This window comes from Ranitomeya imitator, chromosome 3, assembly GCF_032444005.1.
Source record: "Ranitomeya imitator isolate aRanImi1 chromosome 3, aRanImi1.pri, whole genome shotgun sequence".
NCBI classification, from domain to species: Eukaryota; Metazoa; Chordata; class Amphibia; order Anura; family Dendrobatidae; genus Ranitomeya; species Ranitomeya imitator.
The window spans coordinates 13,047,684-13,075,387 of NC_091284.1; the positions used below are offsets into that span (position 1 = coordinate 13,047,684).

The 27,704-nt window shown below is 42.8% G+C and overlaps 2 protein-coding genes across 3 annotated transcripts in view; one reads left to right on the forward strand and one right to left on the reverse strand.

The window, feature by feature from the left end:
• On the forward strand, positions 1-27,656 carry LOC138671518 (uncharacterized). Its single transcript, XM_069759693.1, has 7 exons — positions 1-138; positions 708-762; positions 865-1,071; positions 1,168-1,314; positions 1,401-1,517; positions 1,757-2,214; positions 27,378-27,656. Exons 2-7 carry the CDS (start codon positions 708-710, stop codon positions 27,654-27,656), a joined length of 1,263 nt encoding a protein of 420 aa, XP_069615794.1. The 5' UTR covers positions 1-138.
• The window catches only part of LOC138672486 (uncharacterized), a 429,950-nt gene that overhangs the window by 101,937 nt on the left and 300,309 nt on the right, over positions 1-27,704 (reverse strand). The gene's annotated exons all lie outside the window — the stretch shown is intronic.

A 27,704-nucleotide genomic window follows, 5' to 3' on the forward strand; every position in this document is an offset into this window, starting at 1 on the left:
GTAACTGGGTGTGTTTCTGGGTGTTAACAGGTGAGCTGGTTTCTGACACTCAGGATAAATACAGGTGGCTGGCCCACTAAGTACATCAGACAACCACCAGAAGTCCGACCAGACTAAAAAAAGCAAGCTATTCTAAATGTAAGTATATAAGACAGTTGTGTTATTATTCGCAAATGCTTAATTATATTTAACTATGCATCTCTAAAACCATAATTAAGGGTGTTATTTGACTAATAAGTGTTATACTGGAGGATAGCTGCATATTTAGTATCGTTGTATAATATAGTTTTACTGCATAAAACATATTCTGTGGTACATAATTAATATAGAAAGACTTATCCGCGGGCAACTATTATAACATAATTTATGTAATACAGTAGTTAATAACTGTCAATACGCCCTAACTAGCGCCTGCAGCGTTTACTTACTACATGTGTGTTGTTTAACATAGACATATTTATAGTCATATTTATACAGTAGTGGTATATTTAGTGGGGCTGTGTAATATAGTTTTACCGCATAAATCATATTTGTGGCGCATAATTAATATAGAAAGACTTAGCCGTATTACCCATGATTTGCGTAGTATAAGAATATTTATACACGGGGAGCAGTTTATTTGTTGGGGTATATAAATGAGTTTGACGAGTGGTGGTGTGTGGATAATATAGTTTGCGCATAAAATTTACACAGATAATTTATTTTAGATGGAATCCCAACATTTTTCGGCTTTTTCCAGTCAAGTTGCGGATTCGGTAATAGGTATGTTTCAAGATTTATATACATGTATCTGCTAGTGTCCCATTCTAACTAAGGGCTGTTTTTATATATTATCTTTATATTGTTTATTATTTCTTGTTTAAGATGAATTAATCAGGACCATCCCCGATAATCTAGATGAATTTACCAGGAACACCCCCGATGCTGTAGATGAATTTATCAGCAACTATAGCGATGATTTTTTAAACGGCTTCAGCGTGCCTACTCTGGAGTGTGATACACCTGGAGCTGAGTATAGTAACACTAATGCAGGTGTCGCTGCTGTGTGGGATTTGACTCAAGGCATCATAGGTGCGTTGTGTGACTGCTGTGTATGTATGTGTGTGTGTGTGTGTATATAGCTTTTAAGTATTTAGACGTGTAAATATATATATTAATTCTTTACAGATGTCGACATGTTTCCAGAACCAACCACCACGGAACACAATCAGCCGCCTGTTGAGGAACTGATGTACCAGACCCCCACGCCGAGAAACAGCCCTGATTCTAGAGCCCCTAAAAAACAGCTCGGACCGGCGGGCAAAAAAGGGAGAGGTGAGAATCGTATGAAAAGTTTTTTTGCACAACCGCTCTGCGAAAATCCACCACGCCTCTACTAAGGCCTGTATCTTTATTTATAGCTTGTAAACTGAAGCCTAGAAGAATTTTCACAAAAGAGAATATACCGGAGCTAATGGAGAGCATCGCAGAAGCTGCAGAAGACGCCACGGCAATCATTCACCACACATCGCTATCCCGTAAGTGTATATTTTGGTATACAGGCACAGTCTCTGTACAGTCAATGATGCACGTGCTACATCATTGAGATCCATGGCCCCCACATATTTGACACATGTATAATCTATCCTGCAGCTAAGCGCAGCGGCCTGCGTCGGTCTCACACATATCTGGCACACGTATAATCTTTCCTGCAGCTATGCGCAGCGGCCTGCGACGGTCTCGCACATATCTGACACATGTATAATCTTTCCTACAGCTAAGCGCAAAGTCATGAGAAAAACACCTCCAGCACCTCTACAGCCGCTACAGATCACCGAGAATGGCGCAGCACAAGCGTGGCCGGCGATACAGACGGCTAATGGTTCTGTTAGAGCATATCCGCTATCACCGATCTGCGTGGTGCAGGACGCAGGAAACCCTGTACCGTCGGACCATCGTGAAATACCCCATTCAAGTACCGGTCAGCCATCGACAATCCGTGTGAATGACCCCGCGCCACTATATCCAGAAGTGCTCGAGGCACCCCGAAAACATAAGCGGAAAACAAAACATGTTACAGAGTCACCAACCGCATCCTGCGCCGTGGGTGCAACAGCCACGATGAGTCGTGAAGAGTATGATCGCGAGATTGATCAGCTCGCTGATGGTAAGCAACCATCCATAGAACCGCTCATTATACGTATGTCCCACACTATGCAACCGGCAGCGCCATGTGTAACGGGTCCTGCTAATGCCTCTGGGGCCGGACCCTCAGGCCCCTCTAATTTGGGTGCCATATCTCATGTCTGTGTATCTAACTCTGTTAATGTTAAGAAACGGTCAAAGAGGTCGCGGCCGGATGATGTTAAGGGGTGTAAAGAGCTTAAGGTGTGTAAAAAGCCACGGATTCATGCGCCAGCTATAGATCTGCAGCATGAATCCCGCAGCTGGGACCCCGTTGAAATGCTTGTATTTCAGGAACACATCGGCCGCTACTTACGCTACAAACGCTGGGTCCCCAAAATAATGTTTTTTTGCGATACTTTTGAAAAATTATTATTAACACAAAACCCAACACAGGCTAATAAGTCCGAACTATACGCACTTCGGAGCCTGCTGCTGGATGGCGAGATAACAACTACAGCGACCCCATTATGACTAGATATGGTCGGCTACGGCATGCATAAACCGCCTAAACTAACACTACCCAGGTATAATAGGGCTAGAGTTATAAAAAGGGCTCTAAAATTGTTGGTCAGCGCTAGACGGGCGCGATGCTCTAGGAGGCGCCGTGGTGACATGTGTCCTGCAATGCCTCTACAGTCACCACAGACGTCGTCACAAGAGTCAGAACAGCACTCACATAGTCCAGGCAGCTCTGCAGATGCCGCACAGGCATCTACACAAAATTCACAATCCGCAGACGCTGACGCTGCTGGTAATGTGCGGCGCCCCGATCATACAGTATTTTTGCAACACATCCATCATCATGAAAGGGCCCTCCGCAATTTCAACGGTCATATACATACAGATCATTTTAGATTTGTAAATTTGGAGCGTGTACGATCATTTGAAGAGGGCTTGAATATTGTTCATGAAGGCATTCAGGCATTACTGGATAGAATCATCAGGGACATTGAACCTGGCGACTTTGTACAGTTAAGGTTTGATACCGGTGATACTTTACACCCTATTTTCACTACAAAACAAACCCGTGAAGATTTTAATTCCGAATCTTTTTTAAATGCTGTTGCCCGCGCACTTCAAAGTAACAGTGAATGCATATCATCCAATTCGCTAAAGCTAGTCGTCACCATTATTAAAAACCGACGCGGTGGTGTAAAACAAAAAAGGCGCTTGAAATCTATAGCGAGCAGTCAGATCATTAAACAAAAGAGACAATGGCTGTATGATTTTAACAATTACACGACAAATCTGTGTTTGGCTGCTAGTGTGTGCGCCCTGATGGACGACACGAATGTCACTGATGGTGTTTTACTGAGCCGTTCTAAAAACATACACGCAGCACTGGGCATCCCTGATGACCAATTAGTGAGTTTTAGCGACATCCCTGCATTTGAAAAATATTTGGGGGTCACCATTAAAGTACTGTACTATAGTCAGGGCGATTGGCGTTACTTTGAGAGCGGTAATACAGCTAATGGCAAAACAGTATTCATATTGTTCCATGATAATCACTACTACGGTATCAAAAATATGAAGGGTTTTATCGGTGCTAATTACTTTTGTGAGCTCTGCAATTCAGTGTTTCACCACAAAAACAATCATTCCTGCCAGTATTTTTGTAAAGCCTGTCAGAGAGAAAATTGCATAGAAAGCAGTGCTGACCATCAACCCAGATGTCCTGTTTGCAGAGTTTATTGCCGCTCGAGCGAGTGCTTAGATTATCACAAACAATTGGCTGTAGGCGACCCAGCATTCTGCAGACTTAAAACATTTTGTGATAAATGCAACCGTTTTGTTCCCAGAAATAGCGAAACAGAGCATAAATGTAATGGTTTACGCTGTCCTGTATGTCGCAGACATATAAATAAATTTGATGCCCATCTTTGTTACATGCGGAAGTATGTAGCACAGGATGAGACAGATTGTTATATCTTTTATGATTTTGAATGTATGCAGGAGACAGGCACGCACATCCCGAATTACATTTATGCTACAACGCTGTATGGCCACCCCTCCTGGGAGTTTGAGGGTGATACCTGTACACATGACTTTGTACAGTTCTTTACAAGCGGTAAATTTTCAGAGCATACATTTATTGCCCACAATGGTGGAAGATACGACGCATACTTTATTGTTAAGGAACTGATTTCTGAAAAACTACAAGTACAGTTGATAACCCAAGGTGGCCGCCTCTTGTGTGTGTCGCTACCCGATTTGTCTATAAGGTTCATAGACTCTCTAAATTTTATCCCCATGAAACTAAGTAAATTACCACAGGCCATGGGCTTTTCAGACGGCAAAGGACATTTTCCACACTTTTTCAATACACGAGAAAACCAAAATTATGTAGGTCCCATACCTGATGTAAAATATTATGGGGTGGAGTACATGTCACCTGGTGAGAAGGTAGAGTTCCTGGAGTGGTATGAGGCACAGGTAAATACAACTTTTGACTTCAAGGCCGAGCTAAAATCTTATTGCAAACAAGATGTTGAAATTTTGAGACACGCCTGCGAGATCTATAGAGAGCGTATTATGCAGATGACGCAGAAAAATGTTAAAAAATACTGTAAGCGTCAGAAGCAACGGATTGTAGTGAGCAGATCTGTTGATCCTTTTCAGCTCATCACCCTGGCCTCGGTCTGTATGACAATATAGTAACATAGTAACATAGTAACATAGTAAGGCCGAAAAAAGACATTTGTCTTTGACAATGTACCGCTTTAAATTTCTACCAAAAAAGACAATCGCCATTTTACCTGGTGATAATTATCACAAGGCAAAAAAGCGCTACTCGACACCCGCTATACAGTGGCTCATGTATGTAGCCCACTCTGAGAACATCGACATACAGCACGCTTTGAGGGGCGGTGAAAAACAAGTCGGGAAATATTTTCTAGATGGTTATGCCTATGTTAGCGGCCAACACATAGCCTTTGAATTTCAGGGTTGTTTTTACCACGGGTGTCCCGTGTGCTATAATGAGAATGACACGAATAAGGTCACAAGCACGTCCTATGGACAATTATATTATACCTTTTTAGCTAAAAAGCGTTACTTACAGTGTTGCGGGTACACAGTAAGACTGATGTGGGAACATGAGTGGAATGAAATGGTTGAAAATGATTCTAACCTTCAAACATTTCTCCGCCAGATGGAATTCCCCGTTCCTTTAGACCCCCGTGATGCGCTTTATGGCGGGCGAACTAACGCCATTAAGCTCTATCACCATCTGGAAGAAGGGGAGACTTTACACTACTACGATTTCACCAGTCTGTACCCCTTTGTAAACAAAACTAAAACATACCCTGTAGGCCATCCAGACATCATCTATGACAATTTTGGATTCATTAAAAAATACTTTGGCATTGCTAAAGTCAGGGTCTACCCGCCGAGAGATTTATTTTTTCCAGTTCTGCCGGTAAAACTCAAGAAAAAATTAATGTTTCCCCTTTGCTACACATGCGCTGTAAATTCCCAGGCAGATATTTGTGCCCATAGTGATGACGAACGGGCGCTGACAGGCACCTGGTGCACTATAGAGCTCGAGATGGCTATAGAAAAAGGGTATCGGATCGCGCACACCTATGAAATATGGCATTTTCCTAAAACCACTGATGATCTGTTTGCTCCCTACATTAAATTACATCTTAGGGATAAGCAGGAAGCCTCTGGTTATCCTAGCTGGTGTACTGATGATGACAAGAAAAGGCAGTACATTGACTCTTTTCTTGAAAAAGAAGGTGTCCAATTACGGCCTGAAAATATAGCTGTCAATCCTGCTAAAAGACAGATCTCCAAGCTTTTCTTAAATTCTTTATGGGGAAAGTTTGCTCAGAGATCTAATCTATCATGCACCAGCATTGTTAGGGATCCAGATGAGCTTTTTAAGTATTTGTTCCTGCCTTACTATGACATTTCGATGTTACATTTCCTTGATGATGACACCGCAACCATTAACTGGAAATATGCAAAAGGACACCACACACTCAACAAAAACACAAACATTTTTATAGCGTGTTTTACAACAGCGTATGCTCGATTAGAGCTCTATTCGCTGCTGGACCGGCTGCAGGAGAGGTGCCTTTATCACGACACAGATTATGTTATTTTTGTACAGAGAGCTGGTGAGTGGCAGCCGCCTTTAGGCGATTACCTGGGGGAGCTGACCAGTGAAATACCCGATGGTACACACATCACAGAATTTGTATCCGCTGGCCCCAAAACTTACGGATACAAACTCAACACCGGTAAAACTGTCTTAAAAGTTAAGGGGATACCACTAAACGTTGGTAACTCTCAATCTATTAATTTCAACAGTCTGAAAGATCTAGTTCTGGACTACCCGCGCAATTCTGCCGCAGAAACTCAGAAACGTATTGTCGTACAGCAGCCGGCCATTGTGAGAAATAAAAAGTACTGGGATATTGAAACAAGGCCATTACGCAAAACACAAAAGTGCGTTTATACAAAGCGGCGACTATTAGACGCTTTCACAACATTACCTTTTGGGTATTAGTCGAGTATTGTGATGGTTACGCGTCTGCAGCACCCATTCTCATGCATTCTAGCAGGCCCGTCTAATTCTGGAAAGAGCTATTTTGTAAAACAACTGCTATATAAAATTGAAGCTAATTTTTCTCAGAAACCTGATAATATTGTATGGTTTTATTCGTGTTGGCAAAAACTATATGATGAAATCTCTCTCTCTTTTCCCCACGCCAGATTTGTGGAGGGTCTGCCGAATACATTCGTAGATGACGAATTATTCCCACCGGAGAAGGTGAATTTGGCGATTGTTGATGACCTCAAGGAGAGTGCTAGTGAAAATTGTGAGATAGAAAAAGCTTTTACCAAGTATGTGCACCACAGAAATCTCAGCATTTTCTACCTGGTACAAAACATATTTTGTCAGGGTAAGAAAAGCTGTACGATAAATTTAAACACAAAGTATATGGTGATTTTTAATAACCCCCGAGATAAATTACAAATTTTAACCCTGGCTCGACAGATGTATCCCGGAAAAACACGTTTTTTCCTAGAAGCTTTTGAGGATGCCATGCGGGACCCTTACGGGTATTTGCTTGTAGATTTGAGAGCTAATACCCCTGAGGATCTACGCTTAAGGACTGGGTTATTTCCACCGGCGTTGCCCGCTGTCTATGTTCAAAAGAAAAACACTTCTAAAAAGTGAATTTTACCCGGCATCAGACATTTTACGCTGTGTGCGTTGTGATGTAAAGATGTCTGAGAGGCTCCGGCGTAACTGGGCTCTCTTAAAAACTCTGGTGAAAGCAACCCCCGCTGTCAGAAAGTCTATTTTGCGCAATGCAAGCAATGATTTAATTACAGCCATAGGCGAGATTGCTTTAAATATCTTAAAAGGCAGGATTCCGCTGAAAGAGCGCCAAAAAGGTATATTAAAGAAGTGGCGTAAAGCTATAAGAACCCTGAGCGACAGATCTCAGCCCATAAAGAAAAAGAAGCGACTACTAAAGCAGGCCGGTGGGCCCTCTTTTAGCTTTTACAATTCCAATAATAACAAGCCTGATCGCCGGAAGATAATGGAGCATACAGAGAAAATGTATCTAGTCCCCAAACAGGAGCTAGACAAACTAAGACCCAGTGCTACAGACAACATACGCGACAGTGTTATTCGTGTCGCCTGGATGGTGAAATTAGCGACATTTTACAGCGTCGTGACATTCCCGATGATGTGAAAATTAAAATGTATAGCTCTGTGCTACAACGCTACTTGGTACATACGAGGCACAGCTCAAAAGAAGTAACGGCTTTAAATCTCGTTAGCACTCCTGATCCTGGTCAGCAACAATCGCCAAATACCGACTCTGATAAAAATCATGAGATCGCTGAAATTGTCAGCCATATAAACCAAATATATAAAAAGAATGCTGAATTTTTACTAAACAGGTTGCTGCAGAATAAAAATGTCACAGCCTGGAATAATAAATCTGAATTTATTTTCAAAGGATCCATAATCCCAGGGTCTAACTTACTGGATTTGGTACGTAGTACAACGCAGAGCCATGCTCTACCCAGACGGAATTTACCGCCGGGTTGGGATTCATTTATGCAGGCTATGGCCGAGCTAAATATGCCATCTACAGTTGTGGGTAACCCCGCTACTAGGAAGCTTTTAGATTAGTTAAAAATTTCCACCAGTGAGACACACGCTGTATCTACCCCCCAGAAGTTAACCCCAATGCCACGTACAATTCAATCTTCCCCGTCATTAGGTTCCACACGCGGAACTCTGTTACCTAAAAAAAGGTCTCTACCGTTGCTACAAACCATGTGGCTCACGATGTAATGAATGTACTGGATAAATGCTGTACTCACCTTGTAACGCGATATTAATTATTTTGTAAGAAGTGTAATGATGTATGTTCATTGTACTATTTAATGTTTTTACTTTTTATATCCTGTAAGAATTTTTATAGTATTGAACTGTCTTTGAGATGTATTTATTTTGCAACAATAAAATCTTTTTTAAATTTTACAATATCGTGTCTTTGTTTTTTATAATCGTATAAAACCAGTGATACACAGATTGCCTTTCACATAACATGCTGCAGATACACTATCATTATGGCCTATGTGATCAGCAGCTAACTTAAAATGTGTTCTGCGTTAAACTGTGTGGCTTTGCAAACTGCAGAAATTCCTGTGTAAAAATGAGAATCCCAGGATATAATTATATAAAACGGCATGGTGTGTTATAAACCACGACTAGGATATAAAATATATAAAAATGGCATGGTGTGTTATAAAACATGAATAAAACACAATGCACTGATTACAGAATGCAGTATGTAATCGTCCAGAGCCTAGGATATAATTATATAACTGTGTCATCTAATAGGGGATTATCAAAATCTAATATAAAACTATATCAAACTAGATCAAAAGGGGAAGTCAGCCAGACTCAGGGACAGCTGGTTACCAGCTGTCAGACAGGGGAGGGGAGGAGTTACACACTTTGATACACTTTGATAGGGGCGTGTCCACCTGTCAGATTGAGTTTGACGAAACCACCCTCCTCTACACTACTCTGTACCATATGGAAAGCAGAACAACAAAAATTACAACATAAAAAGGATACACAGAAAGTAAAAAACACAATTTCCGATTCATGTGAGAATAATTGGAATGGCACATTTAAAATAACAGACAAGAAATCATCACTTGGTTGGTTTATTGATTCAGGAGCAACGAGTCATATGACAAGTGACAAGAATTTCTTTACTGATCTTGATTTAGATAAGAAAGAAGCCATTTATCTCGCAGATAGAAGCAAAATAACCGCAGAAGGTATCGGACAAGGTATGCTAAATTGTTCAAACAAGTTCGGACAAGATTCAAAGATACTTGTACAAGATGTGTTGTATGTTCCAAAATTGGAAGGCGGATTATTATCTGTGAAACGTTTAACAGCAAAAGGACTTACAGTGAAATTCAAAGACAATGAGTGTGCAATTATTGCAGGAAACAAGGTGATAACCAAAGTCAAGGCAGATGAACAATTATATCATTTTGACACACCAAAGGAACAGATGAAGGTATGTACACATGATCACAAAAACTGTATTCACATGTGGCATAGACGTCTAGGACATAGACACCCTGACAGTATAAGGGAACTACAGAGAAAAGAATTGACAAAAGATTTAAAGATATCAGATTGCTCAATTACCATAAGATGTGAATGTTGTGTAAAATCCAAAGCCACAAGGATATCTATTCCAAAAGAAAGTGAGATGAAAAGCGAAAGACCACTTGATTTGGTGCATACTGACGTATGTGGACCCATGAAAGTGACTACATCCGGAGGCAATAGATACATGTTGACTTTTATAGACGATTACTCAAGATACACAGTCACATACTTAATTAAAAACAAAAGTGAAGTTTTTGATAAACTTGTAGACTATGTAACAAGATCAAGTAACAAATTTCAAAGGAAGCCAATTGTCATCAGAAGTGATAATTGAGGTGAATTTACAGGTCACAGAATAGAAGACTACTTAAGACAAAATGGGATAGAACACCAGAAAACAGTTCCATACACACCTGAACAAAATGGAGTAGCAGAAAGGAAAAACAGAACTCTAACAGAGATGATAAGATGTATGCTGACGGATTCCAAACTACCAGAGAAATATTGGGGTGAGGCAGCAATGACAGCTACTTATCTACAGAACAGACTTTTTTCCAGAAAACTGACGAAAACTCCATATGAACTGTGGCAAGGTATGAAACCAAGTGTCAATCATTTAAAAGTTTTTGGATGTAAAGTTTTCATATTCATTCCAACAGAAAAACGTTCCAAACTTCAAAACAGATCCATGGAAGGAATATTTGTTGGATATAGTGAAAATTGCAAAGGATACAGAATCCTAGATCCCAAAACAGAGTTACGGTGAGTAACAGTGTGACATTCATTGAAGATTTTAATGAAGACATTATGATTTCAGTTGAAACAAAAAATGAGAAAACCAATAATGACACAACTGAAGAAATATCTGATGAGAAAGAAGTAGAAATTAATGAAGAACAAAATACTGAAAGTGAAGAATCACAACTACAAACAGACACAGAACCAAGACGTTCAATGAGAGAGAACAAAGGAAAACCACCAAAACGTCTCTCATACAAGACAAGCACAAGAAAAATCTATGAGCCTACTTCTTGGGAGGAAATATCTAAACTTCCAGTGGAAGAAGCTAATAAATGGATAGAAGCAACAGAAACAGAAATTAAATCCATGCAAGATTCAAATACATGGACACTGTTATGCAGGCAATCCAGTGACACAGTGTACCAGCGATCAGAGCACATACAGTGATCTGACAATAACCCAAAAACAATAGAACGAGCTCTGAGACGTGGAATCTCTGTAGACCGCAATACCTGAACCTATCCTAAACACAACTAAAGATGGCTGTGGATTGCGCCTGACGCTACCTATGCAACTCGGCACAGCCTGAGAAACTGACTAGCCTGAAGATAGAAAAACAAGCCTGGCTTGCCTCAGAGAAATACCCCAAAGGAAAAGGCAGCCCCCCACATATAATGATGGTGAGTAAGATGAAAAGACAAAACGTAGGGATGAAATAGATTCAGCAAAGTGAGGCCCGATATTCTAGATAGAGCGAGGATAGCAAAGAGAACTTTGCAGTCTACAAAAAACCCTAAAGCAAAAACCACGCAAAGGGGGCAAAAAGACCCACCGTACCGAACTAACGGCACAGCGGTACACCCTTTGCGTCTCAGAGCTTCCAGCAAAACAAATAGACAAGCTGGACAGAAAATATAGCAACAAAAAGCAAAGAAGCACTTATCTAAGCAGAGCAGCAGGCCACAGGAAAGATCCAGAAGCTCAGATCCAACACTGGAACATTGACAAGGAGCAAGGAAAACAGAATCAGGTGGAGTTAAATAACAAAGCAGCTAACGAGCTCACCAGAACACCTGAGGGAGGAAGCTCAGAAGCTGCAGTACCACTTGTGACCACAGGAGTGAATTCAGCCACAGAATTCACAACAGTACCCCCCCCTTGAGGAGGGGTCACCGAACCCTCACCAGAGCCCCCAGGCCGACCAGGACGAGCCACATGAAAGGCACGAACAAGATCGGGAGCATGGACATCAGAGGCAAAAACCCAGGAATTATCTTCCTGAGCATAACCCTTCCATTTAACCAGATACTGGAGTTTCCGTCTAGAAACACGTGAATCCAAAATCTTCTCCACAATATACTCCAATTCCCCCTCCACCAAAACCGGGGCAGGAGGCTCAACAGATGGAACCATAGGTGCCACGTATCTCTGCAACAACGACCTATGGAATACATTATGTATGGAAAAGGAGTCTGGGAGGGTCAGACGAAAAGACACAGGATTGAGAACCTCAGAAATCCTATACGGACCAATAAAACGAGGTTTAAATTTAGGAGAGGAAACCTTCATAGGAATATGACGAGAAGATAACCAAACCAGATCCCCAACACGAAGTCGGGGACCCACACGGCGTCTGCGATTAGCGAAAAGTTGAGCCTTCTCTTGGGACAAGGTCAAATTGTCCACTACCTGAGTCCAGATCTGCTGCAACCTGTCCACCACAGAATCCACACCAGGACAGTCCGAAGACTCAACCTGTCCTGAAGAGAAACGAGGATGGAACCCAGAATTGCAGAAAAATGGAGAAACCAAGGTAGCCGAGCTGGCCCGATTATTAAGGGCGAACTCAGCCAACGGTAAAAAGGACACCCAATCATCCTGGTCTGCAGAAACAAAACATCTCAGATATGTTTCCAAGGTCTGATTGGTTCGTTCGGTCTGGCCATTAGTCTGAGGATGGAAAGCCGAGGAAAAAGATAGGTCAATGCCCATCCTACCACAAAAGGCTCGCCAAAACTTTGAAACAAACTGGGAACCTCTGTCAGAAACAATATTCTCAGGAATGCCATGCAAACGAACCACATGCTGGAAGAACAAAGGCACCAAATCAGAGAAGGAAGGCAATTTAACCAAGGGCACCAGATGGACCATTTTAGAAAAGCGATCACAGACCACCCAAATGACTGACATCTTTTGAGAAACGGGAAGGTCAGAAATGAAATCCATCGAAATATGTGTCCAAGGCCTCTTTGGGACCGGCAAGGGCAAAAGCAACCCACTGGCACGAGAACAGCAGGGCTTAGCCCTAGCACAAATCCCACAGGACTGCACAAAAGTACGTACATCCCGTGACAGAGATGGCCACCAGAAGGATCTAGCCACTAACTCTCTGGTACCAAAGATTCCAGGATGACCAGCCAACACCGAACAATGAAGTTCAGAGATAACTTTATTAGTCCACCTATCAGGGACGAACAGTTTCTCCGCTGGACAACGATCAGGTTTATTCGCCTGAAATTTTTGCAGCACCCTCCGCAAATCAGGGGAGATAGCAGACACAATGACACCTTCCTTGAGAATACCCGCCGGCTCAGATAACCCCGGGGAGTCGGGCACAAAACTCCTAGACAGAGCATCCGCCTTCACATTTTTAGAGCCCGGAAGGTACGAAATCACAAAGTCGAAGCGGGCAAAAAATAACGACCAACGGGCCTGTCTAGGATTCAAGCGCTTGGCAGACTCGAGATAAGTCAAGTTCTTATGATCAGTCAATACCACCACGCGATGCTTAGCTCCTTCAAGCCAATGACGCCACTCCTCGAATGCCCACTTCATGGCCAGCAACTCTCGGTTGCCCACATCATAATTACGCTCAGCGGGCGAAAACTTCCTGGAAAAGAAAGCACATGGTTTCATCACTAAGCAACCAGAACCTCTCTGTGACAAAACCGCCCCTGCTCCAATCTCAGAAGCATCAACCTCGACCTGGAACGGAAGAGAAACATCTGGCTGACACAACACAGGGGCAGAACAAAAACGACGCTTCAACTCCCGAAAAGCCTCCACAGCAGCAGAAGACCAATTAACCAAATCAGCACCCTTCTTGGTCAAATCGGTCAATGGTTTGGCAATGCTAGAAAAATTACAGATGAAGCGACGATAAAAATTAGCAAAGCCCAGGAACTTTTGCAGACTTTTCAGAGATGTTGGCTGAGTCCAATCCTGGATGGCTTGGACCTTAACCGGATCCATCTCGATAGTAGAAGGGGAAAAGATGAACCCCAAAAATGAAACTTTCTGCACACCAAAGAGACACTTTGATCCCTTCACAAACAAAGAATTATCACGCAGGACCTGAAAAACCATTCTGACCTGCTTCACATGAGACTCCCAATCATCTGAGAAGATCAAAATGTCATCCAAGTAAACAATCAGGAATTTATCCAGATACTCACGGAAGATGTCATGCATAAAAGACTGAAACACAGATGGAGCATTGGCAAGTCCGAACGGCATCACTAGATACTCAAAATGACCCTCGGGCGTATTAAATGCAGTTTTCCATTCATCTCCTTGCCTGATTCTCACCAGATTATACGCACCACGAAGATCTATCTTAGTGAACCAACTAGCCCCCTTAATCCGAGCAAACAAGTCAGATAACAATGCCAAGGGATACTGAAATTTAACCGTGATCTTATTAAGAAGGCGGTAATCAATACACGGTCTCAGCGAACCATCCTTCTTGGCTACAAAAAAGAACCCTGCTCCCAGTGGTGATGACGATGGGCGAATATGTCCCTTCTCCAGGGATTCCTTCACATAACTGCGCATAGCGGCGTGTTCAGGCACGGATAAATTAAATAATCGACCTTTAGGGAATTTACTGCCAGGAATCAAATTGATAGCACAATCACAATCCCTATGCGGAGGTAGGGCATCGGACTCGGGCTCTTCAAATACATCCTGATAATCAGACAAGAACTCTGGGACCTCAGAAGGAGTGGATGACGAAATAGACAAAAATGGAACATCACCATGTACCCCCTGACAACCCCAGCTGGATACCGACATAGAGTTCCAATCCAATACTGGATTATGGGTTTGCAGCCATGGCAACCCCAACACGACCACATCATGCAGATTATGTAGCACCAGAAAGCGAATAACTTCCTGATGTGCAGGAGCCATGCACATGGTCAGCTGGGACCAGTACTGAGGTTTATTCTTGGCCAAAGGTGTAGCATCAATTCCTCTCAACGGAATAGGACACCGCAAAGGCTCCAAGAAAAACCCACAACGTTTAGCATAATCCAAATCCATCAGATTCAGGGCAGCGCCTGAATCCACAAACGCCATGACAGAATACGATGACAAAGAGCATATCAAGGTAACGGACAGAAAGAATTTGGACTGTACAGTACCAATGAAGGCAGACCTAGCGAACCGCTTAGTGCGCTTAGGACAATCAGAAATAGCATGAGTGGAATCACCACAGTAGAAACACAGCCCATTCAGACGTCTGTGTTCTTGCCGTTCAACTCTGGTCATAGTCCTATCGCACTGCATAGGCTCAGGTTTAATCTCAGGCAATACCGCCAAATGGTGCACAGATTTACGCTCGCGCAAGCGTTGACCGATCTGAATGGCCAAAGACATAGACTCATTCAAACCAGCAGGCATAGGAAAACCCACCATGACATCCTTAAGAGCCTCAGAGAGACCCTTTCTGAACAAAGCTGCCAGCGCAGATTCATTCCACTGAGTGAGTACTGACCACTTCCTAAATTTCTGACAATATACTTCTATATCATCCTGACCCTGGCACAAAGCCAGCAAATTTTTCTCAGCCTGATCCACTGAATTAGGCTCATCGTACAGTAATCTGAGCGCCAGGAAAAACGCATCGACACTACTCAATGCAGGGTCTCCTGGCGCAAGAGAAAATGCCCAGTCCTGAGGGTCGCCGCGCAAAAAAGAAATAATAATCAAAACCTGTTGAACTGGATTACCAGAAGAATGAGGTTTCAAGGCCAGAAATAGCTTACAATTATTTTTGAAGCTCAGAAACTTAGTTCTATCACCAAAAAACAAATCAGGAATAGGAATTCTTGGTTCTAGCATAGATTTCTGATCAATAGTATCTTGAATCTTTTGTACTTTTGAAACGAGATTATCCATTGAAGAGCACAGACCCTGAATATCCATGTCCACAGCTGTGTCCTGAAGCACCCAAATATCTAGGGGAAAAAAAAGACTGAACACAGAGCTAAGAAAAAAAAATGATGTCAGAACTTCTTTTTTCCCTCTATTGAGAATCATTAGGTTGGCTCCTTGTACTGTTATGCAGGCAATCCAGTGACACAGTGTACCAGCGATCAGAGCACATACAGTGATCTGACAATAACCCAAAAACAATAGAACGAGCTCTGAGACGTGGAATCTCTGTAGACCGCAATACCTGAACCTATCCTAAACACAACTAAAGGTGGCTGTGGATTGCGCCTGACGCTACCTATGCAACTCGGCACAGCCTGAGAAACTGACTAGCCTGAAGATAGAAAAACAAGCCTGGCTTGCCTCAGAGAAATACCCCAAAGGAAAAGGCAGCCCCCCACATATAATGACGGTGAGTAAGATGAAAAGACAAAACGTAGGGATGAAATAGATTCAGCAAAGTGAGGCCCGATATTCTAGATAGAGCGAGGATAGCAAAGAGAACTTTGCAGTCTACAAAAAACCCTAAAGCAAAAACCACGCAAAGGGGGCAAAAAGACCCGCCGTGCCGAACTAACGGCACGGCGGTACACCCTTTGCATCTCAGAGCTTCCAGCAAAACAAATAGACAAGCTGGACAGAAAATATAGCAACAAAAAGCAAAGAAGCACTTATCTAAGCAGAGCAGCAGGCCACAGGAAAGATCCAGAAGCTCAGATCCAACACTGGAACATTGACAAGGAGCAAGGAAAACAGAATCAGGTGGAGTTAAATAACGAAGCAGCTAACGAGCTCACCAGAACTCCTGAGGGAGGAAGCTCAGAAGCTGCAGTACCACTTGTGACCACAGGAGTGAATTCAGCCACAGAATTCACAACAGGACACTAACAGATTTACCAGAAGGAAGAAAAACCATATGATGTAAATGGATTTTTAAAGTTAAATACCAAACAGATGGCACAGCTGAAAGATACCGAGCAAGACTCGTAGCTAAAGGGTATTCTCAAAAATATGGAGAAGACTATGATGAAACATTTGCTCCAGTTGTCAAACACACTACAATAAGAACTTTACTTACAGTTGCAGCAATGAAACAGATGCAACTGAGACATCTGGATGTAAAGACAGCTTTTCTGAATGGAGATTTAACAGAAGACATTTATATGGAACAACCTCCAGGATTCAAAGATGAAAGAAATCCAAACAAAGTTTGTAAACTACAGAAAAGCATATATGGTTTAAAGCAAGCAGCTAAAGCGTGGAATGACAAAATCACGGAAGTACTTACAAATGAAAAATTTCAAAGAAGCAAAGCTGATCCATGCTTATACACAAAAAGGCTGATTAATAGATGGATTTACATACTCATATATGTAGACGACATTTTGATTTGTTTTGAACAAGAAAGGGATAACGAAAACATTCTAAAAATCCTGAAGCAACATTTCGAAATCAAAGACTTGGGAAATGTAAAACAATATCTAGGAATACAGGTAGAAAGAGAAGAAGATGGAAGTTTCCTACTGAATCAAAATCACATGATTCAAGACATAACAGAAAAATTTGGATTAAAGGATGCAAAAACAGTAAAGTCTCCAATGGAAACTAATTATCTCAAAGAGATGAACAGTGAACAAAATATGCTACCAAATAATGAAGAATACAGAACAGCAATAGGAAAACTACTGTATCTAGCGACCGTTACAAGACCAGACATCGCAGCAGCAGTAGGAATCCTTAGTAGAAAGGTATCAAAACCAAATAAAGCTGATTGGAATGCCGTGATGAGAGTAATGCGTTATTTGAAAGGAACTAGCAATGTTAAGCTGAAATTACCCACAAGCGATGATTGCGTTTTAACAGGATATGTTGATGCAGATTGGGCTGGAGATCCAACTGACAGAAGATCTACCAGTGGACATATTTTTTTCCTCTCAGGTGGACCAATAAGTTGGACAAGTAAGAAACAGTCAATTGTGACACTATCTTCAACAGAAGCAGAATATGTTGCCGCAGCACACGCGAGTCAAGAAGTACTGTGGTTAAGACAATTGTTGACAGAATTAGGACAACCACAGTTGGCACCAACAAAACTATAAGAGGACAATCAAGGATGTCTTGTTCTTGCTCAGATGGAAAGAGTCAATCCAAGAACCAAGCATATTGATGTGAAATATAATTTCTTGAGAGATCATCAGGAACACGGAGTCTTGAAGTTAGAGTACTGTCCTACTGAAGAAATGACAGCAGACATTTTCACGAAGGCGTTGAATGCTGATAAACATCAGAGACTAATAAAAAAGTTGGGTTTGATTGAATAAGTCCTTACTGTTGAGAAAGGGTGTTGGCATATGCAACAGATTGGGACTTATTATAAGTGAAAGGAGGACTTTATACTAACCAGACAGCAGATGGCGATAGTGTGTAAAGTAATATACTTGCTGTAATGTGGGGAGGGAAGCTCTCAGTTGTTGGTTGTTTTCTTACTTTCGGTTTTGCTTTTCCTTATTGAATGTGTTGTGTTCAGTGCAAGGACTGTGTGACACTGAATTGTATCTCATGTTTATCCAGTATGAAGTAAATACTGTTTACTCAAGATATCTTGCTGATTGAAGCTCTCCTAAGTACAGCGGTGACTGCAAGAAGACGCACTCTGCAACAACACCTTCCTGCCCTCTCCTCTGCTGGGACTGCCCACAAGAGCAGGAGGAGCTGAGGAGCCAGCATCACCAGGAGCAGCACACACAAAGGGTGCTGCACGACTTATGGTACCTCACATCACAGCCCAGGTATGTAGGTGCCGGCCCAAGTCTTAGCTCTCCCTCCCCTCAGAAGCTCCGTGCTGCAGGAGGACAGGAGGTCCACAGCACTGGCCTATGAATACAAGGCCTGTGGTGACATCACGGTCACATGGCAGGTCATATGATCGTGATGTCACTACAGGTCCTCAACCAGTCTCTACACCGGAAGCTTCACTGATTATGATTATCAGTGGAGCTTCTGCCGGCCCTGGCTGTATCCCAGACAGCGTGAGTGGGCCCCCCGTCTTGCCAGGGCCCCGGCACTTGCCCAGGTGCACCGGGTGCTGACGCTGGCCCTGAATTATATACTTAATAAAAAAGTGTGAAACAACTGAAATTTTGTCTTATAATTTAGGTTCTTCAAAGTAGCCACCTTTTGCTTTGATGACTGCTTTGCACACTCTTGGCATTCTCTTGATGAGCTTCAAGTGGTAGTTACCAGGAATGGTTTTCCAACAATCTTGAAGGAGTTCCCAGAGATGCTTAGCACTTGTTGGCCCTTTTGCCTTCACTCTGCGGTCCAGCTCACCCCAAACCCTCTCGATTGGGTTCAGGTCTGGTGACTGTGGAGGCCAGGTCATCTGGCGTAGCACCCCATCACTCTCCTTCTTGGTCAAATAGCCCTTACACAGCCTGGAGGTGTGTTTGGGGTCATTGTCCTGTTGAAAAATAAATGATGGTCCAGCTAAACGCAAACCGGATGGAATAGCTGTGGTATATGCTGGTTCAGTATGCCTTCAATTTTCAATAAATCCCCAACAGTGTCACCAGCAAAGCACCCCCACACCATCACACCTCCTCCTCCATGCTTCACGGTGGGAACCAGGCATGTAGAGTCCATCCATTCACCTTTTCTGCGTTGCACAAAGACACGGTGGTTGGAACCAAAGATCTCAAATTTGGACTCATCAGACCAAAGCACAGATTTCCACTGGTCTAATGTCCATTCCTTGTGTTCTTTCATCCAAACAAGTCTCCTCTGCTTGTTGCCTGTCCTTAGCAGTGGTTTCCTGGCAGCTATTTTACCATGAAGGCCTGCTGCACAAAGTCTCCTCTTAACAGTTGGTGTAGAGATGTTTCTGCTGCTAGAACTCTGTGTGGCATTGACCTGGTCTCTAATCTGAGCTGCTGCTAACCTGTGATTTCTGAGGCTGGTGATTCGGATAAACTTATCCTCAGAAGCAGAGGTGTTATGATCCGGCGACCTTGGAGCCGCATGAAAACTTTCACTGGAGTAGGTGGTAACTGTACTGACCGCAAATCCTGATCTTAACACCGCAACTAGAAGTAGCCGTGGGGTGTACCTAACAAAACCCTAGACACCTCACACAGCCGGAGGACTAAATACCCCTATAGATGGAAATAGGAATTCTACCTTGCCTCAGAGCAGAACCCCAAAGGATAGGCAGCCCCCCACAAATATTGACTGTGAGTAGGAGAGAAAAGACACATACAGGCAGAAAACAGGAATTAGCACAAGAGGCCACTCTAGCTAAAATAGGAAGGGATAGGACATAATACTGTGCGGTCAGTATTAAAACCCTTTCAAAAATATCCACAGCAGATTATACAAAAAATTCCTCCATCTAACTAAAGACGTGGAACGTATATCTGCAACTCCAGAGAATCCTACACACAGAGCCGAAATACAATCAAAAATCAAGCACACAGCATGTGTGCCATAGAAGAAAACAGACACTTATCTTTGCTGAATTGGCAGCTACGCAGGAGAAACCAGACAGAGGTCCAACACCTCCCAAGAAACATAGACAACTGGCAAGGACTAATGAATCCTGCAAACCTAAATACCCCAGTCAGAATTGCAATCAGCAGATACACCTGACCAGGACTGCAGCCCAGGGACAACTGCATTACCACCTACAACCACCGGAGGGAGCCCAAAAGCAGAATTCACAACACAGAGGTGACTCTTGGTCTTCCTTTCCTGGGGCGGTCCTCATGTGAGCCAGTTTCTTTGTAGCGTTTGATGATTTTTGCCACTGCACTTGGGGACACTTTCAAAGTTTTCCCAATTTTGCGCACTGACTGACCTTCATTTCTTAAAATAATGATGGCCACTCATTTTTCTTTACTTAGCTGCTTTTTTCTTGCCATAATACAAATTCTAACAGTCTATTCAGTAGGATTATCAGCTGTGCATCCACCAGACTTCTGCACAACACAACTGATGGTCCAACACCATTTATAAGGCAAGAAATCCCACTTATTAAACCTGACAGGGCACACCTGTGAAGTGAAAACCATTCCCGGTGACTACCTCTTGAAGATCATCAAGAGAATGCCAAGAGTGTGCAAAGCAGTCATCAAAGCAAAAGGTGGCTACTTTGAAGAACCTAGAATATAAGACATAATTTCAGTTGTTTCACACTTTTTTGTTAAGTATATAATTCCACATGTGTTAATTCATAGTTTTGATGCCTTCAGTGTGAATGTACAATTTTCATACTCTTGAAAATGCAGAAAAATCTTTAAATGAGAAGGTGTGTCCAAACTTTTGGTCTGTACTGTACTTCTCACCCCCAATGGGGGTGGTATTTGTTGTCCTTTCCCATTCTCGGCTCCTCTACCAGGGGCCTGGGAGTTTGAGGGTTCTGCGCAGGATCTTAGTTGTTCCCAGCATTGCACTTTTCTGGACAGACACCTCCTGTTGCTCTTGGGATGTGTTGTAGCCATTCTTCCAACTTAGGGGTCACTGCTCCAAGTGCTCCTATCACCACTGGATTCACTGTTGCCTTTACCTTCCACATCTTCTCCAGTTCTCCTTTGAGTCCCTGGTATTTCTCCAGCTTCTCATATTCCATCTTTCTGGTGTTGCTGTCACTTGGCACTGCCACATCTATTATCTTTTCTGTCTTCTTGTCTACTATCACAAAGTCTGGTTGGTTAGCCAACACCTGATTATCCGTCTGGATCTTGAAGTCCTATAGGATTTTAGCCCTTTCATTCTCCACCACTTTCTCTGGGGTCTCTCACCTCGACTTAGGGGGACTTAGCCCATATGCTGTGCAGATGTTCCTGTATACAATTCCCGCTACTTGGTTGTGGCGTTCGGTATACGCTGTTCTTGCATTTTGCATCCTGCCACTATGTGTTGGACGGTTTCTGAGGTTTCTTTGCATAGACTGCATCTTGGGTCTTGTCTTGTGTGGTAGATTCCTTCTTCTATGGATCTGGTACTTAGTGCTTGCTCTTGTGCCGCTATGATTAGTGCCTCTGTGCTGTCTCGGAGTACAGCTTTCTCCAGCTATTGGTAGGATTTCTCCATGTCAGCCACTTCCATTATCTGTCGATGGTACATCTCACGCAGCGGCTTGTCTTGCCATGGCGCTTCATGTTCCTGTTACTTCCTGATCTGTTGTTGTTGCTGCCTTAGGCCGGAGTCACACTAGACCATAATATGGCCGAGTGCAATGCGATAAAAAATCGCATAGCACTCGGCTCAATATTAATCTATGGGGCAGCTCCTAATATCTGTTGTTTTCTCGGCCGTATTCAGGATCCGAGTGAAATCGCAGCATGCTGCGATTCTCAGCGTATCTCGGTCGAGACTGGCCAATGAAAGTCTATGGGGGTGAGAAAAAATCGGATTACACACAGACCATCAGCGGTGTCCTATAGAAAAGCCGATAATTCAGTGCGGTGTACAGTAAAATCACACTGACAGGTTTGAATAGAACAAATAAAATTAATGTCTACACATAGTATAGGTATATATATATATATGTCAGTGAGACACATATATATATTTATATCTCATACAGCGCTAGATAGCAGAAAAGCCGGTAATTCAATTGCCGACTTTTGCTATCTCCTTCCCAAACCCGACATGATATGAGACATGATTACATACAGTAAACCATCTCATATCACCTTCTTTTTTTACGTATTCCTCACTACTAATGTTAGTAGTGTGTATGTGCAAAATTTGGGGACTCTAGCTGTTAAAATAAAGGGTTAAATCGCGGAAACAACTGGCGTTGGCTCCCGCACAATTTTCTCTGCCAGAGTAGTAAAGCCAGTGACTGAGGGCAGATATTAATAGCCTGGAGAGGGTCCATGGTTATTGCCCCCCCCCTGGCTAAAAACATCTGCCCCCCGCCACCCCAGAAAAGGCACATCTGGAAGATGCGCTTATTCTGGCACTTGGCCACTCTCTTCCCATTCCCGTGTAGCGGTGCGATATGGGGTAATGAAGGGTTAATGCCACCTTGCTATTGTAAGGTGACATTAGGCCAGATTAATAATGGAGAGGCGTCAATTATGACACCTATCCATTATTAATCCAATACTAGTAAATGGTTTATAAAACACACACACATTAGGAAAAAATAATTTTAATGAAATAAAGACACAGGGTGTTGGAATAGTTTATTAAACTCTCAATCCAATTGAAGACCCTTTTCACCTGAAACAAAGTTAAAATAAAAAACAACAATATCCCATACCTCTCTGGCTTTACAGTCAAATCCCACGATGTAAATCTATCAGAAGGGGTTAAATAATTTTACAAGCAGGAGCCTGCTAATGCAGCCTCCCCTGCCTGTAAAAGCTGGGGAATGAATGGGAAGTCGGGGAATGCTGTTACCTAGACTTGCGATGCTGCGCCCCCTGTGGCATAAACTCATATGAACTCCAGCGTGGGAATTTTTCTGAATCTTTTCTCACGCTCGAGTTCATATGAGTTTATACCAGCAGGGGGCGCAGAACCGCAAGTTTAGGTAGCTACATTCCCCTGCTTCCCATTCATTCCCCAGCTTTTACAGGCAGGGGAGGCTGCATTAGCAGGCTCCTGCTTGTAAAATTATTTAACCCCTTCTGATGGATTTACATTGTGGGACTTGATTGTAACGCCGGAGAGGTATGGGATATTGTTGTTTTTTTTATTTTAACTTTATTTCAGGTGACAAGGGTCTTCAATTGGATTGAGCGTTTAATAAACTATTAGGGTATGTGCACACGTTCAGGTTTTTTACGTGTTTTTTCACGATAAAAACGCTATAAAAACTCATTAAAAAACGCATACATATGTATCTTATCATTTTGAATGTATTCTGCAATTTTTGTGCACATGATGCGTTTTTTTCCGCAAAAAAACGCATTGCGGTAAAAAAAAGCAGCATGTTCATTAATTTAGCGGATTTTTTGCGTTTTTTCCGCTATTCTATGCATTGGGGAAAAGCGCACAGAAAAAGCGCAAAAAACGCATAAAAAACGAGAAAAAAAAGCATGCGGATTTCTGACAGAAATGTCCGTTTTATGTCATGCGGATTTTTCACATTTTTCCCACTATTGTATGCATTTGGAAAAATGCAAAAAAACTAGCAAAACGCACAAAAACGTGTCAAAAACGCAAAAAAAAAAAACGCTAAAAAATCACATGCAGATTTCTGGCAGAAATGTCCGGTTTTTGTCAGGAAATTTCTGCTAGAAATCCTGAACGTGTGCACATATCCTTAGGGTATGTGCACGCATCAGGATTTCTTGCAGAAATTTCCTGACAAAAACCGGACATTTCTGCCAGAAATCCGCATGTGATTTTTTTGCGTTTTTTATGCGTTTTTTGTGTGTTTTTTCCCAATGCATAGAATAGTGGGAAAAACTCAAAAAATCCGCAAAATTAATGAACATGCTGCTTTTTTTCCCACAATGCATTTTTTTCATGGAAAAAAACGCATCATGTGCACAAAAATTGCAGAATGCATTCTAAATGATAGGATGCATATGCATGCATTTTTAATGCGTTTTTATCGCAAAAAAACCCCCGAAAAAAACTGAATTTGTGCACATACCCTAACAACACCCTGTGTCTTTATTTCATTAAAATGATTTTTTCCTAATGTGTGTGCTTTATTAACCCTTTCATTCTATTGGATTAATAATGGATAGATGTCATAATTGACGCCTCTCCATTATTAATTAGGCTTAATGTCACCTTACAATAGCAAGGTGACATTAACCCTTCATTACCCCATATCCCACCGCTACACGGGAATGGGAAGAGAGTGGCCAAGTGCCAGAGTAGGCGCATCTTCCAGATGTGCCTTTTCTGGGGTGGCTGGGGGCAGATGTTTTTAGCCAGGGGGGGCCAATAACCGTGGACCCTCTACAGGCTATTAATATCTGCCCTCAGTCACTGGCTTTACTACTCTGGCGGAGAACATTGCACGGGAGCCCACGCCAATTTTTTCCGTGATTTAACCCTTTAATTTAATAGCTAGAGCGCCCAAATTTTGCACACAGACTCTTCTAAGGCTGCCGTCACACTAGCAGTATTTGGTCAGTATATTACATCAGTATTTGTAAGCCAAAACCAGGAGTGGATCAATTAGAGGAAAAGTATAATAGAAACATATGCATCACTTCTGCATTTATCACCCACTCCTGGTTTTGGTTACAAATACTGATGTAAAATACTGACCAAATACTGCTAGTGTGACGGCAGCCTCACAGTGAGGAATATGCAAAAAAAATGGTGATATGAGATGGTTTACTGTATGTAACATGTCTCATATCATGTCGGGTTTAGGAAGGAGATAGCAAAAGCCGGTAATTGAATTACTGGCTTTTCTCTCTAACAGCGCTGGATGAAATATAAATATATATATGTGTGTCTCACTGACATATATCTTTAAATATTTAGACTGTATATATGTTTTACTAATATTTGAGGCCATGGATCCTATGGATTCTATGTCTGTTTTGCAAGCCGGCGAGAAAATCTCGCTGTACGGATGCCATACGGATGTCACACGGATAATTTGTTGCGAGGAAATCGCATCCTCACACTGCACACAGATCACTGTTTTGTAAACATTTGTGCGATTCTCATTCGTGTAAAACGGACTGTATTTTTATACGTTGTGTGTGTCCCCGGCCTTAGGATTTCTCTCAGCATCTCATCTTTTGGTGCCATTTTTCTGATGTATTCCTGGATACTCCTTGTTTCATCTGTGATGGTGGCTTGGATGCTTATCAAGCCTCGCGCACCCTCCTCTCTGTTGGCATACAATCTTTGTGTGTTAGACTTAGGGTGGAGACCTCCATGCATTGTGGGGAGCTTTCGTGTCTTCACATCTGCAGCTTCCATCTCTTCTTTTGGCCAGCAGACTATGCCAGCAGGGTATCTGATAACTGGTAGGGCATATATATTGATAGCGTGGATTTTATTCTTCCCATTGAGCTGGCTCTTCAGGACCTTTCTTACCCTTTTATGGTATTTGGATGTTGTTGCTTTCCTTGCCTCCTCATCATGGTAACTGTTTCCCTGTGGGATGACGAGGTACTTGTAGCTTGTCTGTACATCTGCTCTGTGCCCTGCTGGTTATTCCACTCTATCAGTCTTGACTACCTTCCCACTCTTTATTACCAACCGGCCGCACTCTAGTCCAAAGGACATCCCGATGTCTTCGCTGTAGATCCTTGTCAGGTGGACTAGTGAATTGATGTCTTGTTCATTTCTCGCATACAGCTTGATGTCATCCATATAGAGGAGTTGGCTGATGGGGCTTCCGCTCTTGAACAACTTGTATCCATAGCCAGACTCTGTAATTATCTGACTGAGGGGATTCAAGCCTATGCAGAACAGCAATGGGGACAGTGCGTCACCTTGGTATACAGTATGTGAGGCAGTGACCCTGTTACAGCTAGGGGGCACTGTTTGTGCTCCCCAGAATGCGCACAGAGGCGTAGTGAGGTGTTGTGAATTCTGCTTTTGAGCTCCCTCTGGTGGTAGCAGATGGTAATGCAGTTGTTCCTGGGCTGCAGTCTTGAACAGGTGTATCTGCTAATTGCAGTTCTGACTGGGGTATTTTGGCTTGCAGGACTCATTAGTCCTTGCCAGTTGTCAATGTTTTTTGGGATATGATGGATCTCTTTCTGGCTTCTCCTGCTTGGTTGCCATTTCAGCAAAGATAAGTGTCTGTTTCTTTTTCTGTGGCACACAGGCTGTGTGCTTGTTTTTGATTGTATTCCTGCTCTGAATGTAGGATTCGCTGGAGTTGCAGATTTACGCTCCTACGTCTTTAGTTAGATGGAGGAAGTTTTTGTATATTCTGCTGTGGATATTTTTGAAGGGTTTTAATACTGACTGCACAGAACTCTGTCCAATCCTGTCCTATTTTAGCTAGAGTGGCCTCCTGTGCTAAATCCTGTTTTTCTGCTTGTGTATGTTTTTTCCTCTCCGACTCACAGCCAATATTTGTGGGGGGCTGTCTATTCTTTGGGGTTCTGCTCTGAGGCAAGATAGTATTCCTATTTCCATCTTTAGGGGTATTTAGTCCTCCGGCTGTGACAAGGTGTCTAGGATTGTTAGGTACACTCCACGGCTACTTCTAGTTGCGGTGTTAAGATCAGGATTGCGGTCAGTATAGTGACCACCTACTCCAGTGAAAGCTCTCATGCAGCTCCAAGGTCACCGGATCATAACAGTGAGGCCATAAGGGGGTATTGCAGTTGCAGGTGCAGTTGTGATTGTAATGGTGAAGTAGTGACCAATGTCACAGAGGGTCGCTGTGTGTTCTCCCCAGGTTGTGCATGGAGACGTATGAAGTCCGTAGCTGTGCATGGCAGTCAAGGGCGTAGCAGTGACTGCAATGCAGGATAAATGTAATAATAAATAAGGTTAGTCTTAGACAAACTGTTTGTCCAACACAGATTTAGGGAAAACCTGCTCTGGGTTTTATGTTATGAAACTGGCTTCAGTATGTTAATGGTGCAGTCCGTTTTATTTCTGGTCCGGGTTTTCCATGTGGCAGGAAGCCACAGGTTTGTTTGTTGAAAACCCTGCAGTAAAGGGTAAGGGTGGGTCAGATGTCAGGGTCAGAGTCAGTGTCCGGCTGGTGTTTGAAGGAGGACAGAGTAAGAGGCTCTGCGGAGCTTTGTCGGTGTGCGGTGACACAGGACAGAGCGGAGCCAAGCAGCCAGGGGAGCTGAGATGCCTGGCATCCGCAGCTAACACAGCGCTGCCACCAGACACGGGAACTGGTCAGAGGAGAACCAGCGTGTTTAGTGACCACAAACCAATGGAGTTGTGAGTAGAAGCTGTGTGAGTAAAGAGACTGTGATACAGCGGTGCAGGACAC

Coding starts and splice junctions, on each gene's coding strand:
- LOC138671518 (XM_069759693.1), top strand. CDS start 708: ATGGAATCCCAACATTTTTCGGCTTTTTCCAGTCAAGTTGCGGATTCG. Junction 1,072..1,167: donor TTTGACTCAAGGCATCATAG/GTGCGTTGTGTG, acceptor AATTCTTTACAG/ATGTCGACATGTTTCCAGAA. Junction 2,215..27,377: donor TGCAACCGGCAGCGCCATGT/GTAACGGGTCCT, acceptor TCCATGTGGCAG/GAAGCCACAGGTTTGTTTGT.